General features: G+C 37.2%; 3 protein-coding genes across 3 annotated transcripts; 2 read left to right on the top strand and 1 right to left on the bottom strand.

Moving 5' to 3' along the window:
• The first annotated feature begins 892 nt into the window (after window positions 1-892).
• Window positions 893-7076, top strand: LOC110411251 (glycosyltransferase BC10-like). Its single transcript, XM_021421319.2, has 11 exons — window positions 893-1186; window positions 2231-2742; window positions 3480-3578; window positions 4076-4176; window positions 4266-4337; window positions 4498-4588; window positions 5945-6025; window positions 6247-6306; window positions 6461-6583; window positions 6673-6711; window positions 6812-7076. The coding sequence occupies exons 2-11, from the start codon at window positions 2362-2364 to the stop codon at window positions 6938-6940; spliced, it is 1176 nt and encodes a 391-aa protein (XP_021276994.1). The 5' UTR covers window positions 893-1186; window positions 2231-2361; the 3' UTR covers window positions 6941-7076.
• Window positions 7077-7628: 552 nt separating this feature from the next.
• Window positions 7629-10944, top strand: LOC110411082 (uncharacterized). The gene is made up of 4 exons (XM_021421097.2): window positions 7629-8041; window positions 8756-8852; window positions 9770-9829; window positions 10521-10944. Exons 1-4 carry the CDS (start codon window positions 7761-7763, stop codon window positions 10599-10601), a joined length of 519 nt encoding a protein of 172 aa, XP_021276772.1. The 5' UTR covers window positions 7629-7760; the 3' UTR covers window positions 10602-10944.
• Window positions 10945-11074: 130 nt separating this feature from the next.
• On the bottom strand, window positions 11075-12847 carry LOC110411081 (fasciclin-like arabinogalactan protein 3). The gene has a single exon (XM_021421096.2). The coding sequence runs from the start codon at window positions 12080-12082 to the stop codon at window positions 11243-11245; it is 840 nt and encodes a 279-aa protein (XP_021276771.1). The 5' UTR covers window positions 12083-12847; the 3' UTR covers window positions 11075-11242.
• Between the last annotated feature and the right edge of the window lie 4330 nt (window positions 12848-17177).

Here is a 17177-nt window from a genome sequence, read left to right as displayed (position 1 = left end):
CCTATTCCTCGAAAATCAAAGAAATCTAAAACTCATAGATTCCAAAAAATATTTAAAAGTCATGACTTATTGTAAGAAAAGTCAAAAGAATTAGGCAAAGATATCTAAGAATTGAATATAACTAAATATACTGAATTTAGAAAATTGTTTTTACATATAAATGGTGTAATCCAAAAAACACTTTTTTAATAAATCACAAACACGTGACATTTGTTTATTTTTTTTAATATGTATTAATTGAAAAATTACCCAATGATTAAAATATATATATTTGTAATAATTGTAGATACATGAATAGGTATAAATATTCAATTGTACAAAATAAAAACTATAGTATAGCCATGGTATTTAGGTATGGTCCCAAAATTGAGTTTAAAAGATTACAAAGTATTTATTAAGACATGACTCATTGTAAGAAAAGTCAAGAGAACATGTCAAGACGTAACTAATATATAAATAGTCCAATATAAAACATTTTTCCATAAATCACAATCGTGTGACATTTATGTGATATTTTTAACTACTAATTGAATTTTTTCCCAGAATAATTATTCGATCATACAAAATACAGACTATCGTATTTAGGTGTTAATTCCAAAAAAAAGTTGGTTTATGGGTTTATTTATGTCTCATTTTTATTTGGATTATATAGATAATACGTGGTCGAGAAAGCAAGGAGAAGTCAGGTGAAGGGTAAAATTGGAAAAAGGGTGATCCAATCCAACTCATCCGAGGGAGATGGGAAATCGAATTCCAAGTTTGAATGATTCTTAAAAGGACAAAAAAATGGAACCTCACTAGAATTTCGGGTAGTGAAGGGCAAAAAAGGTATTAAAGGAATAGGAAAAAGCGTGACAAAAAGGGAAGTCAGGGAAACAACAAGCATAACAAAATTAAATTAACCGTGTAAGCTACAGAGATACCCGTACGGGCCAGCATGGTTGGAGCTCGAAAAGATTCCAATGAGATTTAATTACTACTTAAAGCATAAACTTACAATTACTTTGAAAAATATTTGCTAGGAATAGTAAGATAAATTACTGGGAGAACTCTACATCGCCGGCTCAACCCCAAGTCAAGATGAGAGAACCCGAAGGCCGATCTCAATATTAGCACTACTACTAGATCTCTCCACTTGCTTCTGATCTCTTTGCATCTCCGATCGATCAGCCACATTTCTTTCCAGGTACTTTTACCTTTCGTCGTGGTTACGCCTTCTTCCTTCTCTAGATTGCCGTGGATTACGATTGACAGCAACATGAATCGGTTGCGTCCGCTTTCTTTTCTTTTTCTATTCACATTTTTAATCGAGTTTGACTGTTCCCGTAGAAATCACATCGCGGTAATGCTATGTCAATTCTAATGTCATTCAAATCAAAGTTTTATTCATTTCGACTATGATTTCTCTTCTTTTTTTTTTTTTTTTATCTTCTCTTTTCCATATTTGTTCAACTGGTATTTGAATCGGAGGTGGAGGCTGACTTTTCTGTTTGGTCCAGTGGTTTTCATCAGAATTAATATTGGCCTGTTAGGTAGAGTTGATTTGCTGGAATCTGATAAACACTGTTTGTAGGAGCCAATACATCAATAATCATAATTTTTACTGCTCAACAATCATGCATATGCCTTCACTATCAAAATGTAAAGGCTGAAATCTTCCGTATTTGTCTGTATCTGGCTGTTCAGAGAATCCTTGTTCTGCATAGTATGTGATTATGGATTATAACTAGATTTCATCGGCTCCAATTCTACATAATACGAACACATTTTAGAGTTGGTTTTGGATATTTCTATCACTCAACGCTTTAACATATGCCTAAAATAAAGGTTAGGATCACTTGCTTCTTAACTTCAAATTCCTACTTTCTTTTTTTGTCAAAATAGTTTGGTTTCATAGTTAGTGTTGAAGATTTAAAGCTTGTTATCATGAATTTTAAGAATGATTCTCCGCCTCCTCCTCTCATATTGTGGTTCAATTATATTGGCCATTTATGCCTTTTATGACTATATTTTCTACTTTTTTTCCCTTGTTTGTGGCAAAGCATGAGGTCAGATCCCCTTAATCTGCATTTTAAACATGGTGTGGGTGATTGAAAATAGCAACAGTGGCTGTGGTCTTGCTTTACATACTATATTTTTGCTATCCTAAAAAGTGCATTAAAAGGTTTATTAAGCATGCTTGTATCCATCAGTTTGATGCTGTATTTGTTTCCCATCTTGCCCATTTCAGATTGCGGTCTGATTCCAATAAACTGATCAGCATACAGTAGTGGTCTTTGCACTCAATGGTGAAGCAGTAAGATGGTGAGATAAGGAAACTGAGTGATGCTTTGAGATACTGATATGTTGCCTTCAATCTAGATGAAGACAACTCGTGCATGGCAGCTGGGTGTAAAAGATATTCTAGTCATGTCTAGTTCAAGACAGCGCCCGCATCTAAAGAGGCCAGTGTGGATTATTGTATTGGTAACTTTTGTGAGCATATTTTTGATTACTGCCTATGTCTACCCTCCAACAAGTTCAGCAGCCTGCTATATATTTTCTTCAAGGGGTTGTACTTTGTACAACCAGCCACCGACATTTCCTTCTAGGGAATTAAGTGATGATGAGACCATATCACAGGTTGTAATTAAGGAAATCCTCAAGACACCACCTGTACTATCGAAGAATTCGAAAATTGCTTTCCTGTTTTTGACTCCAGGGACATTACCTTTTGAGGCACTGTGGGATAAGTTCTTTCGCGTAAGGCTTTGTTCCTTGGTCATCAATATTTTTGTCTTGACTTTGCATCATTTATGAATCTTCTCATTTGCAAGTGTTTCCAATCTAAGAATTCTTCTGTTTCTTTCTATGTGGCTGCCTAGGTGGTCAGAGATTGACTTGAATGTTATATGGACTTTGGCGTTGGTTTTCAAGTCATTGCTTGTTTAACTTTCAGATTAAGTTCCCAACAGAGGCAAACATTTTAATGTCCTTATCTATTTAATCAAAAGGAAAAAAAAAAGGCTAAAAAACTTACCTTTAATGAGAGATAGGCATAAAATTGGGGATCAGATCTGACTAGTGCAAAAGAAAGCAATAGATGCTGATTCTAATGAACAGTGGTTTTCAAGTCTTCGTTTCTAGGGTTTCCCAACTTCTCTAACTGAAAGCTAGCCTGAGATTTCTTACCCTCTTTTTTAAAATTTTCTTGAGGCAAACAAATTTCATCAAATGTGAAGATATCAATCACTGCCTTTGCTGGGGGCTGATTCACACTTCACAAACTTGTTTTAAATTGATTAGCTGAGAAACAGTTGGAAAATACAAATGATTACTTGATGGAAAACTTTGATCTCCTTGGCCTTTTTTTTTTCTAATGATTTCTGGCCGTGTTATCAAGTGCAACTTCTTATCCTTCTCAAAGTTGGTATAGCTCCTTTCTTCTCTGGCAATTTTAAATTTTATTCCAAATCACATTATTTAATTTTTTCTTGCAGGGCCATGAGCACAGATTCTCTGTTTTTGTACATGCTTCCAAAGAAAAGCCAGTACACACAAGTCGCTATTTTATTGGTCAAGACATTCACAGTGAAAAGGTAGGTTGAATTAGTCATTTTATGCATTTTGTTAGGTATAAGATTATAACATCAAGCTACCGGAACTGTTTGCATCAAAAAGGTTGAGAGAATCATGATTGAATTTTACTCTGAGAGGGTGTTATTGGGCTTAATCTGTTGAGAAAGGAAGAGGATTGTTAAATTAGTTTCTTAGTTAAATTTTTCTTTTGTGTTCATACACTTTGGCTGAAATATATATGGGGAACTTGTATATCTTTCCAAATGCTTGAGTTTATCTTCTGCCTACTTAAGGCTTGAAAAGGTTCTCAACCAAAGCAAAGAAGGGAAACGAAAAAAAAAAAAAAAACTTTTAAAAGATGGGTGTGCACAGGCAATTTTGGTTTTGATGATGACCACTTCTGTTCCCCAACTTTTGATGAATTCTGTCTTCAGTATTCCTTTTTCCTCCATTGACTTCACATGTCTGCTTGAACGTCATTATATAGTGCCTCCTAAGAAGAAGCTATCTAATGCAGGTGGTTTGGGGAAAAATTTCCATGGTTGACGCTGAGAGGAGACTGTTAGCACATGCACTTTTAGACCCTGATAACCAGCATTTGGTGTTGCTGTCGGATAGGTAATTGAGGCATCAGATTTCATGTCTTAATATTCTCATGATAGGCATTTATCTAAAGTTTCCCCCCCTTTTTTAACCTTGTTCTACAGTTGCATACCACTACACAACTTTGACTATGTGTACAACTACCTGATGCTAACCAATGTTAGCTTTATTGACTGGTAAGCAACATCGAAACCGTTTTCTTATCCTGTCATGTAACTTAGTATGAAAACCTCGCGAAAAAAAAAATGGAAGCCTTTTTCATTTGTTGCTTAAAATATTAAGAGTGTATAAAAATTACTTTCCCCACAATTCATTTCTCTCTCTCTCTCTCATCAGTTTTGTGGATCTTGGCCCACATGGAACTGGGAGGTATTCAGAGCATATGATGCCCGAAGTTGAAAAGAGCTCTTTCCGGAAAGGTTCACAGGTAGATCCTTTTACTGTCATGACGTGGCTTTGTGCTTATTAACCAATTCCAGAAAAAAGAAATTGATATTTCAAGTGTAAAATGGAATGTGGTTCATATCGCAACTTTTTCAAGAATGTTTTCGAACTCTTAGAAGTCTGGCTATTAGCAAAGTCTTTCCAGTTGGCATCTGTTAGAATAGCCCTGTTGATTGATATTGCTATTCCTGCCTTGATCAATAATGTAATTTAGAAATATTTTCTTGTTTAAAGTTGGACCACCTCCCTTTCTTTCTCAACTGAGTAAGCTTGAAGACTGTGAATTGATTGAAGTGCACTTGAGCTTGCACCTCTTTTATGTAGTCACTATAGCTTTTATAAGCTATCCTATGGTGGATGGGATGTCGGAAAAAGATTACTGTGGTTCTTTGACATTTTTTATAAACTGTGAAAGAAAAAATGCTTTAGCATATTTTAAGTATTATCAGTTTTACTGTTATTCTTGTTTGCCTCTATAATAACTGAAGAGTTTGACAACAGAATATGATATTTCTATTTGGGAATTTAAGCAAGTTTTCTCAGATCTACTTTACAGATCATATTATAGATAAATCTAATCATGAGATTAGTTAGAACAGTGGTTGGAACTAAACTTCACTTTATATTGTGTGCATGATCACTGAAAGTTTAGTTGACTTTAGGGTTGATAGTTAATACTGTTTCAGTATAGAAAACCAAGCAAAAATCAAGGAATCCTGAATTCCCCACTAGGGCTTCCTTATATATCATATAGGAATAAAGTGTAAAATGTTGTGGATATTGTACTTGTGATTGTTATTTCTTTTTCAGTGAGGATGTCGTCCTCTGCTCCTCCATTTGTCTCTCAGTAACGTTGGCATTCCAGGTTCATAACAATAGATAATTGTGGACAATTACTTTTTGGGTTTATTTTGCTTTGTGCATAAATGAGCTATCAGGTCATTCTTTGATTATAGATTTTACTGCATGCTGCGTTAATTCAACTTTGAAATCTCTGATTTAAGCCGGCCAAGCAGTCTCAGAGATCTCCCAGTAGAATAGGGGTAATCAATTTACTGAATTAGTGCAGTTCTAATGTCCCATCAACTCCCCCACCCCTTTCCCTTTTCTTTTTTTTTAAAAAAATTTCATAGTGATTTACTGCATTTTTTTGGTTTATTATCCTGAGCAATTAATGGCTCATAGTGTAAGATTTGTTGAGTTGTTCAGTGTTTTTTTACAGTGGATTGGCAGGACACAGTAAGGTTTTTGGTGCTAAATATGGTTCCCCCTTTTTATAACAGAGTTTTATGTTTATGGTTCATACATTTAGTTGGTTTTGATTGATATTTTATTTCAGTGGTTTTCCTTGAAGCGACAGCATGCTATAATAATTATGGCAGACAGCCTATATTACACAAAATTTAGGCTTTTCTGCAAGGTAATCTGCTCATCACAGTGAGCTTGTTTTTATAACCTGCAGTTTATGTGTACAAATAATTCTTAGAATTTTGCTTTTCTATCAGTTTCTGTTGCAAACTCACCATAATAAGTTCATTTGTCCAACTTTCAATACTAACCACAATTCCATTATATGATGGAGTTTTTGAAAAAAAATGTGCATGTTGTTTCATTAACATACATTTTATGTTTTTGTGCCAGCCAAACATGGACGGGCGCAATTGCTATGCAGACGAGCATTACTTGCCAACCTTTTTCAATGTTGGTACATTGGACTTGTTTCTTCTGCTTGCATCAAAACTGCCTTTAGTTCGTGTTTATTGCATATAACCAACCTCCTTATTGCCCCACCCCCCCTCCTGAACAGAAAAAAAAAATATCAACCTCCTTACCCCAATTAATTTTTGTATTACAGATGATAGATCCTGGTGGAATCGCAAATAGGTCAGTAACATATGTTGATTGGTCTGAAGCAAAGTGGCATCCCAGATCATTTAGGGCTCAAGACATTACATATGAGTTCCTCAGGAACCTTACGGTACATTGTTCAACCGCAAATGTCTTTGTTTCGGTGTTTGTTTATGATTGTGGCATGGTATAGACTTAGGAGCTTGTCTGCCTTTGCAGTCCATTGACGAGAGCGTACATTTCACAAGTGATCCAAAGGTGAAAGGTTCATTTTTCTTCCTGGCATTATGTTTTCTGGAAGAAGTAAACATACTAACAAGTAACAACTATTCTCTGTGTTTCTTGGTTGTGGGTGCAGAGGAGAGTGATTACGGGGCCTTGCTTGTGGAACACAGTGAAGCGACCGTGTTATTTATTTGCACGAAAGTTTTATCCAGAAACCTTGCACAGATTGATGATCCATTTCTCTAATTACACAACAGTGTAGGGCTTTCCTAATGATAAATGTTATTATTCTTTTGGTGGGATCAATGTCATTTTATCCCCTGCCTCGCTTCCCATTGTTTATTAAACAAAATCTCCGATACTTTTCAATGATAAATTTTGATATTATTATTATGAAATATTCTTACTGGAATGGAGCCGAACCCAGCCCGCAGTGCTTTAAATCAGCCATACTGCACGCGAATGGTGCCGGGTTGGCCTTCTTTTTTCTCTGCTCTCATCTATATATTTCCTCTTTTTTACTCGTAAAACATAGTTTGTTATGTTTCCCTTTTATTAAAAGGTGACTAGATTTTCTTTTTTTATGTAAGGATTATTTTTATATATTATTATTCAATTGTAATTTTACATATCATAAAAAAGGGGTGCATGCTTAATTTAAATACGTAATAATTACTACGTAGTTAAATGGAAGCCGAAATACTGGCAGTAATGCTAAATATAAGCAAATAATGGTGGATCCTTATATTAATTGCAAAACCACAGAGACGCAGAAAAGGCTTTTTGTCTTTTTATTCTGGGTGACTGTAATTATGAGAAGCCACTGTGTAGCACGTGGCACATTCCCTGTCCTTCATTTACATCCAGACGCCTCATCTTCTGTCCGTACATAATATCAAGCATCGAGGGCCAGGATCATTTAATCAAGAAATGAGTGAGCTGATGCCGTCCGTTTAAATTCCAGACCATATTGGAGCGCGGGAATACCCAAAAAATCAGCTGCTGCTTAGGAGACCGTCGCAACGCAACCCAAGCCACAACGACGTACGATCGACTAACAGGAGAGAGAAAGGAGGAGAGAAATGGCTCCCAGGAAGCGAAAGGCGACGGTCGGCAACGAGGGGGAAGCCAACCCTCTAGGTCAAGAGACGTCGAAGAGGGTGACCCGGAGCATGACAAAGCCGCCGGGTGACGAGTCTTCCGAGTTGGCTCAGCGCAACAAGGAGAAACCCAAGGCAAAAGCGAACGCAAGTGCCAAGGAGAAGAAAGTCAAGGTGGCTGTAGCTGTGGAGGAGGCTGCGCCTGAGGACTTGACCGTCTCTGAAGATGGGTCCCACAATAAGACTGTAGTAGTCGAACACTGGTCAGTTTCTTATCGTTTTGCTTTCTAAGTATTTCTCCACAAGCTAGTATTACTAATTTTGTATTTTATTTTATTTTTTATACAAATCTGATCGGTGAAGATTCTTTTGCGAAGAAGAGAGAGGAATTTAATTTTCAACGGGTTTACAAGGAGAGTTGAATTACTTGTATTGCAAACATTTCTTGTTCCATCGGTCGTCTTGGGTTAATTTAGGGTTTGGCAACGACTATCGAAAGATTCTAATCTTTAAATCCTTATGTTCTTCTTGTTCATAAATTGGTGCTAACGCAAGCAAACCACAGATTGTTGGGTGTAGACTGTAGACTTTCGGGAACAATGAGAATATATGTACGTTAGCATTGAAGGGGACTGGAGACTCTAGTGTTATGGTAGTTAGTTTCGGTTCAATATGTCCCCTGCAACTAATAACTTTGGCCCATGTCACTTGGCTTCGTCCCCTTTGGTTTTTAAAAATCTCTAAATTTTTGCTCAAAAATGGACGTAACAACTAACAAGAAGGAAATAAAATGTACTAGTAAGTGATAGAGTGAAAGGAGCAACCTTTCTTCCCGTTTTGTCTCAGCAGGTATTTAGGCCTTGTTGGTCCTCTTTTGATGGATTCGATTGAATGAATTTTGGGTCCTCAAACTTGAAACGCCCTTTTCCTTTTTCTGTTGAATGACATCTTTTGTTTATGATTGTTTTTTTCTCTAGCAAGCAATGCAACTCGTTCAAGACAAGGGCTGTTCAAGTCAAAGATGGTTTGGAGAAAGGTGTCCCTGGCATCAAAGTGTTGCTCAACCCTGAAAAGGTTAACACTAATTTCACATCGAATACTCTCTCCAGTTTGCTTGCGCTTCAAATCTTTGTTAAACAACACCTCAGGCATCTTGTTTCCAGTGGACACCGATAAAGGGATAAACTACTTTCTTTCTCTTCTTTTAGCGGAGATGCCTTGTCCTTTTTCAACCAAAAATGGATGGTTCCTTATTTCTTTGTCATATTGTAATTATCTATTGTTTAATGACATTCATATTGTACCGTGTCAACTCTCTTTAAGCATACAGTAGAGGGTTCTGTTATCATTCTCTGAAAGTGCAGTTCATTATTAGCTCTGTTCTTAATTTTTATACCAACTGTCAAAGAAACCTGCTGTCGATGTTGAATTTATGGATGCTTTGACTATCTGACGACGGTTTTTATAAAGTAAGATGAACTAAGTTTTTAATTACTCGATCAAATTTAAAGATCTATTTTATTTGCTCAAGATAAAGATCCTTGTGTTATAATTGTGTGATGAAAATGAAATTGTATTTATACACAATGCACGAAGTTGGACTGGAGCATTTATGGCTTAAATAACCATATCTTGAGGTCTTATTTTTAATGCCTAGTTGAATTTAACTCCAAACATTTCAATGTTAATACGTGCGATATTGCTTTCAATACTCAATCGATTTTACCAGGGCCAAGCATCTATGATGGGTCAATTTGTTAATCAAAGAGGTACTTCTAGTTAGAAAGAGGTGTCTTGATTGTGATGTTCATATAGTTTCATGATTGTTTACACTTTAGGCTATCTTTGCTTTCAGTGTTCTTGTGTTTTCTGTTCTGGCTATAAAGATCTTTTTGAAATGTGTTTTTTTTTCTTTGTCATTGATTTTTCTATTGAAATGTCAATTTTGTGGTTGATCTATCCTTGCATTTTTCTTGTTTAATTTTCAACAGCCAAGAAGAGGTTGCTTTGAAATACGAGAGGAAGGTGGCAAGAAGTTCATAAGTCTGCTGGTAAAACTTATTCTTGCAGTATTTACAAACAGCTAATTTGTTTTATGTAATTTCATGGTTGTAAATTACCCTTCAATACTCACTTTTTGGGGTTAGCCTCCTAGACTTATTCCCTATTTTCCATTTAACATATATGCATAGTCATGAAAGTGATTTAGTAATTAGAGAACTCTTATTTATGGAAAAAATGAAATTGTCGTTAAAAGTTGATGATAGGATGATAAATCAACTGTTATGTCATGGTTCTTGATACAGAACAGATGCAATAGACTAGTTCAGTTTTGGGTAATAAATCAACTTTTACGGTTTTAGAACACTGCATGATACAAATTAGCTTGTGATATAAGTAAATTTACTGCGATAGTTAGGTTACTGAATGCAGACCATGTCTAAGTCTAGTAATTGATATGTACACATCGATGATTTCTATCTTGAGGACAATAAATATTCTAGCATTCTTGATCACTACATGGCTGTATTGAAAACCCCTTTACTAAATTTAGTAGAAGTAATTTTTATGATGATGAGTGGGATCATTTTCTTTTTGACAAGAATAAATTTGGTTTTTATGTTCTGCTTCTAAAGAAAGGTTTAATTTGTTGCAGAGGAATTTGATTTATATGTCAGATATTTCCAGCAAATTAATGCAAGAACCTCTACTTAACTGTGATTCTGCAAAATTGTTTTGCAGGACATGAAGCGACCATTTAAACGAATGAAGGACCTCGACATGGAGAAGGTGATCTCGGATATCGTTGACAAGATTAACTGATGAGGACCATGTGTGCATAGAACTGGAAGTATGTCCTGATTGTTACAGTGACAGCATTTTGTGGTTTTACCAGATTAACTTGCCATGTGGAAAAGGAGGGCTCGGAAAAAAAAAAGGAAAGAAAAACTTCATTTTGTGTATTATTTATAGTTCTTGATCATTCAATGTGTCAGCAGATGATTTTACATTCATAGGTATTGTGGATATTGTTAGCTGGTGGGCTTGTAGAAGATTCCAAGTAATACTGCTTCCGAAGCAACCTGGATCTGTATTCTTGTTTATCTTTCTGTAACCGCATTAACCTTTTAATTTTTTCCACCTCTAAGCTGCTTTTACTTTTTAATTCTTGTTTACCTTTTATGCTTGTGTGGGAAATAAGAATTAACAATAATGTTATAAAAAAACCTGGATTGTCGGGATTTCTTAACGAAATCGTCATTAAAATTCATAATAGAAAAAAACAATTATCGGAATTGGCAATTTTACCTTTTTTTATTTTCCAATAATTTTGATCATGAGATTACACACTGCCGTCCCTCCCAACGCTCACGGTCACCCCTCGCTTTTCGTCTTGAATTTCAATTATACAAAAATAGAAATAAAAAAATTTTCCATCTTTCTTCACGTTATATAACAATATCTTAGAAGGCTACTAAGCTCGCGACCAAGCCCATCACCGCTGCAACAGCGATACTTGAAGCCACTCTAGAGGAAGCGGAAGGAGCGGCTGCTTCTTCTTCTTCATCAGCATCTTTGGGTGCTGGGGGCGTCTTCCCCTTGGTTGGAGCATCGGCCGCTGGAGCGTCAGCTGGGGCAGGGGAGGGTGCACCATCTGGGGCTGCCGATTCGTCGTCATCAGCTTCCTCCTCCTCCGAGGGAGCAGGTGCCGCAGCCTTCTTGGGAGCAGGGGCTGGAGGAGGGGATCCCGGTGGTGGTGGAGGAGCAAGGACGGCCTCACCGAAGCCAGGGGCCACAATAGGTGTGCTAACGTGAAGCACTGATAAGTTGAAAGGCTGGGAAACTACGGACCCCAAAAGCTTAGAAACCAGCGGTGCACCCTTCACGGCCGAACCGAACACAACTTCACCTGGACCTAGCTTGGTAATATTCAAGAAACCTTGTTGACCCTGAGCCAGGCCTGTGGTTTGGTATAATGTGGTGAGAATGGCGCTCTTCTTTCCCAGCTTTTGGATCTTGAAAGTATCGAAGTAGTCAAGGACAACGTGATTCATGAGGATCTTCTTGACTTCATCACTAGGCCTGCTTGCGATGGAGGAGATAGAAGCGTTATCCAGGGCCAGTATGGTAATGGTTTGGCGATGGCTGATTTGTTCAGCGAGCTTGGTCTGGCTTAGAAGGTCGTTGAAACTGCCATAATCCGGGTATTGTCCAAGGACCTTGGTGACGTTGAAAGCTGTAGAAGTGGTGGACAAAGCTAGGAAGAATGCAACAATGAAGAGGAGGGAGGATTTGGCAGCCATATCCTTATCAATTTCTATTCGGAAAAGCTGATCAAAACAAAGCCTGGATTCCTGCTAGCTCAACGAGTTTATGCCCTCTTATATATAGAGGTGGGGGAAGTGCCTATATTTGATGGCTGGGAGCGAATTCCTCTATTGAACGGTGGAACATGGTGGACAGGTCAATGAGGTTTCCACTCTACATGTAAATCTTTGGAGTTTGTTTTGATAGAGAGAAGGAAGCCGAGCTGGATGATACCACAGGGAATTGGTCAATGCATGCTAAGAGTCACAGGAGGTGGATTTTCCTCTCTGTTTAACCCACGCTCCTCACATTTGCAGCAATGCAATCAAAGTGGAAAATGGCCAGACGGCCCAAACCTAATGGCTTCAGTGAGTCAGGCCGAGGACAACAGAAGTTGGGGCCTGAAGAGATTGGAATTCGGCCTATCCTAGCAGGCTTTGCTACAACAAAGATGAGGCGGAGGCTTTGAAAAGGGGAAGGAAAATAAAGAAAAGAAGAGAGAGGGAGGAACACTAGACAGACGGATGTAACTAGGAGCCAATGAAGCTGATGGTATTTTTGCTTTATTCCGAAAGCAGAGAAGGGTTTCTTAGAATTAATGTTGTCATTTCCAAAGGAGAATAAACATTTGTCAACTATGGTGGTGCAGAATACATGCAAACCTAGGCTTTTTTGCCATGCCGAAGCCTACCAATATAGCCTTTAGCCAGCTTCATGCAATGAAAATGCTTAATAAACAAGCCTGATTGTCCCTCCCTTCGGGGACATCCACACACATATTTTATGTATATTAAGTGGCATATATGTAACAACATTGCTATGGGGCAGCTGCTTTAATTTCTTAAATTTTACAAAAGGAATTTCAAAAGAATAAAAAATAACAAAAACCCAAAAAATAAAACATTACATAATCACTTGAAACGATAAATTTCTACTTTTCCTTACAGCCCATCTACCAGAAAGTTCGACTCCAAAAAGAATGCATTAGTTTATTAATTCCCTCGCTAGCTTTCCTTGATGCGTATGGGAAACAATGGCCGTCTTTCGGATTATTATAATTTTGTCAGGGAATGTGCTTCAAGCTTAGTCGAAAGGGTTGTTTTGGTTACTTTAAATGAAGTTAGTTATAAAGGAAAAGATCCCAATATTCCTCTTGGGAGGGAATATGGAATCTCCAAATAAATTTTACTTATCAAAACCCAAAGTAGCACTAGTAAGATAATACAAACCTTTCATTAATTAGTCTCTTGTGGTATTAATTTTGTTTCTTCTCTCTTTCCCTTTAACTTTTGCAATATTCCTTTATAATAAGCTAGATTTTCCTCTGGGGTGGGGGTTCTGGTTACTAATACAGGTTATACCCAATCTGGTACCCTTTACTTACTTTTGGATTCTGCACCTAATCTTGCTTTTTGTCATTAATATATTTCTAAGTACATATGCCCTCACCCTCTAAACTAATGCACTTTCAATTAGTGTATGTTGTTTTTTAAGCTTATCTGCATTAAATAGAAAGACAGTAATACGATTCTGAACGTCAGCAATGATTTTAGAGTCTCCTGATGAATGAAACATAGCTCGATTTGTATTGGAAAAGTGATGGATTAACTAAAATAGGGATCCAAGAAAGGCCATCGAGTGGGAAAGGATTAATGTGAGTTTCGCATCCCTATCTTCTTTCCAACTTTCTAAGGCTTTGAGTGCTGGGAGAGTATGGATTTGATGAGATGATGGATTGTAGTGGAGGGCTGCCTTTTGCTTGATTCTCATTGCACAGAGATAAAAGCTAATCATATTGATAAAGTTTGTGGTGCAGGATGAAACTGGGTATATATATGTCCCCACCAAACCTGAAAAACGATCTGGTTGGACAAAGGGAAAACGTAAGTCTCTGGCCTTAAAAACAAAAAAAAACACTGAAAAACCATTTGAAAATTCAGTAACAAGGAAGAAGAAAAAAAAGATGTATTTACCAATACAAATGGGAATTGTTGCTGAGCTGGTTTTGTCCTCCAAAATCCCTTGGAATCCTAGTTGGATATGAGAAAATGACATGGCGGGGAGTATTTGAATCTAGGCATGGCTGCCAACTAAGCACCTTCCATCATCATATTCACCCCAAATTCCTTCCCAACCTCCAGCTGTTTAGCTGTACAAATGCCCTGGAGATTGACTCAGCCCGACATCTAGAACCATCATAAGCTCTCACGTCCGCCAGGCTTTTCCTGTTTTCCTTACGTACAGTATACGGAAGCCTGCGCTCTCTTTATAGATATAGGTAGATAGATAGATACGTATCCCTGTAGATATTTGTCAGTGGTGATCTCTTCCAGGATCAAAAGGAAAAGACTTATACTAGTACATAGGAATATTATCTACACCTAGATTTTCTGAATTGAAAGCAATCGTGTAAGATCCCCATGCAAAGAAACAAGGGGTTGGCTGGTTTTAGTCATTTACATAAGTAAACATATGCATGGATCAGTATACTTTCAAGCTAGCTAGCTCTCCCGCAAGCCTAACTCAATGGTAGGTTGGGCCAACATTGAAAGTTGAAACACTTGAAGACGCCTTCTCCCTGAGCAGGAAAACATATTACTTATGAAAGAAGGAAGCGGGAATAATTTCTTATTTGAGGGAGGAAGTGTCAAGAAATTATTTATGAGCTGGAAGGTAGGTTTGTGGGATAGAAGCTAGCTAAAAGTTGAAATCTTTATCTAAAACGAGGACAAAGACAAGTGGCAGTTCGTGAGTGGATGGAAAGAGAAATAATAGTGTAGTTTGGCACCACTTAGGATTCGCCAAATCATGTGGCTATGAAGGGTCTGTATCGTTTAGGACATGGTGGCATGCTTAAAGAGGAACAGCCGAAACACAAAGAAAGAAAAAGGAAGGAAACCCCTTGTGCTAGAGCCTTTGGATGTCTAAAGGCATGCACAATCCTTCGCATTCCCCGCACGAGGGCACCATCCATTCACTCATCTTTGTATAAAAAGGTTTGGGAGGACCACTGCTGACTCCAATCAAAGATTAAAACGAAACCAAGGGAAGACGGAAACAAAAACACTCAAATCCATCAACTCCTACGGGTAAAAGAGTCTTGAACTTAATTATAAATATGAGCATTGACTCTAACTTAAATTGCTTTGAAAAGAAGATAATAACTTTGTGATAAAGTGAAATTTAAATTAATTTAAACGAGATAACAATTTAACGTCGTCGACAAGCATCCCGATGGGTGAAGTAAGTAGGATGACTCAAATTGCAATGTGGATGTAACGAATTCAAATGGTAAAAAATGTTACGAAATGTAACATTTGATAAGTTACAAGTCTTGAACTTATAAATATGGACATTGGAGACTCTACTAAACTAACTTTTTGGAGAGAAGATAATTTTCTGGTGACAAGAGCAACTTGTTTCATGGCAGTATTAATTTTCTTGTTATTCCAGATTACATACAAGGAGGGAGGGGGGAAGATAGATGGGAAGTTTAGTTCAAACTGTAGCGATGGCAAGACAGGATCTGCATTAATTGGATTGCTGCAATGTTTGAGAAACATCCAGAGACAAAGTTCATGGTAATGATAGATTTGACAAGACGGGTAAGGGAGGACCATGTAGCCCATGTGATGCCATGTGGGTAATGTTGCATTTTATTTTTCACAAACTGAAAATATATACAGAGAGATATGTATGGGATAAAATTTTGTAATGTGATAAAGATGACTGAAATCTAACTGTTGCATGTGGTCCATTCTCTCTTTCAGTTTGGAACTTAAAAGGCTTCAATGATTTCCGAATTGACTTTGAAATATTAAGGTTCTTTATTAGGTTCTAGTGGTGTTTTAACAAAATCCTAATCCAAATCATCAAGTCTAATGTCCCACTAATTGATAGTCAAATCAAAGTATATACAAAGCCATGAACAGTTTGGCACTCGAAATTTGATGTGTGATGATTAGTTGATTAAAACATCAGCTTAGTTTTTTTTTTTTAAAAAAAAAAAGGAACTTAGTTTATATAATATACAATATTTAAAAAGTCATAATCATTTTTTATGAAAGGAAGTAAAAAATTTTTAAAAGCTAACAATGTACAATTTCGTAAACTTCACTGTTCTTTCTTTAGAATTAATTAATTTTGATAACCGAGAACTCTTTTTAATTAAAATCTAAAAGTTTAACTATATATTAGATTATCTTTCAGGAACCAACCTTAATTATATTTGGTTTCATCATTGAGGAAAGGTTTCCCTCTTAGAGATGTAAATCATTTCTGATTTGATAGCTGTAATTAGCCTCCACCAATCCAAGCAAGAAAGAAAAGACGGCTAAAGTATTAGGGTTTGGTACTTTTGGTAGCTAGGAAGGCACTAGCAGGGGCTGGTGTGTATATAGAAATGGAGATGAAAGAGAGGACAAAAGGGTAGCCAAGAAAAAGACTAGAACTGACTTTAAGGTTTCAATTGATTGGCCAATGATGAGTAAGCAACAAAGGAGACCCCCAGACGCAGAGAGAGCAGATGCCTTTCTTAGTCCTTTCAGTGACCAAACCCACTAGCAATTTTACTAGTAGCTAGACAAGAAAGGGGGAAATATCTTCCCCTCTGCCCCCCTCATTGACAACTGTGCTGCGCTCTCTTCACGTGGACATCTCGTGCTTGGAGTGGGGCTACATTTGCAACACAACCCCAACCCCCTTTCGATCGATTGACTTTTGAAAATTATATCTTGTGAGTCACTTAATAGAACAGTGTCACAGCAGGATTCCCAATTCTGAAAAGCAAAGGGAAAAACCCTTGCACAACATAAAAAGAAGATTCTTTGTAAAACCCACACCCCCACGGATGGTACGTGTGCCCTAAATTTCATCCTGAAGGCATCCATGTACCCTCTTATTTAAACCCATTGGGTCCCACAATATCTAGATTCTCTACCCAAAGCCAAACATGCCTATCATCAACCCTTGTGTGTGCCCCACTCCCTTCTTTCCTGTTCCTGTGAAGAGTATTTTCTTCTTGTTTTTATGTGTCCCCCTCGTCACTCGTATATATACCCCCTTCCCCTCATTCTCCTTCCCTCACCAACA

This window comes from Theobroma umbraticum, unplaced genomic scaffold (assembly GCF_002168275.2).
Source record: "Theobroma umbraticum cultivar Fairchild unplaced genomic scaffold, ASM216827v3 scaffold_56.0, whole genome shotgun sequence".
Taxonomy (NCBI): Eukaryota; Viridiplantae; Streptophyta; class Magnoliopsida; order Malvales; family Malvaceae; genus Theobroma; species Theobroma umbraticum.
Note: the sequence above shows the minus strand (reverse complement) of the source record. Positions and strands in the feature narration are given on the sequence as shown.

Bases quoted from the DNA above. Each gene is read 5' to 3' on its own strand.
- LOC110411251 (XM_021421319.2), top strand. From the start codon at position 2,362: ATGAAGACAACTCGTGCATGGCAGCTGGGTGTAAAAGATATTCTAGTC. The intron at 4,177-4,265 runs GTAATTGAGGCA...CTTGTTCTACAG, and splicing joins TTGGTGTTGCTGTCGGATAG to TTGCATACCACTACACAACT. The intron at 6,712-6,811 runs GTGAAAGGTTCA...TTGTGGGTGCAG, and splicing joins ATTTCACAAGTGATCCAAAG to AGGAGAGTGATTACGGGGCC.
- LOC110411082 (XM_021421097.2), top strand. From the start codon at position 7,761: ATGGCTCCCAGGAAGCGAAAGGCGACGGTCGGCAACGAGGGGGAAGCC. The intron at 8,042-8,755 runs GTCAGTTTCTTA...TTTTTTCTCTAG, and splicing joins ACTGTAGTAGTCGAACACTG to CAAGCAATGCAACTCGTTCA. The intron at 9,830-10,520 runs GTAAAACTTATT...ATTGTTTTGCAG, and splicing joins AGAAGTTCATAAGTCTGCTG to GACATGAAGCGACCATTTAA.
- LOC110411081 (XM_021421096.2), bottom strand. From the start codon at position 12,082: ATGGCTGCCAAATCCTCCCTCCTCTTCATTGTTGCATTCTTCCTAGCT.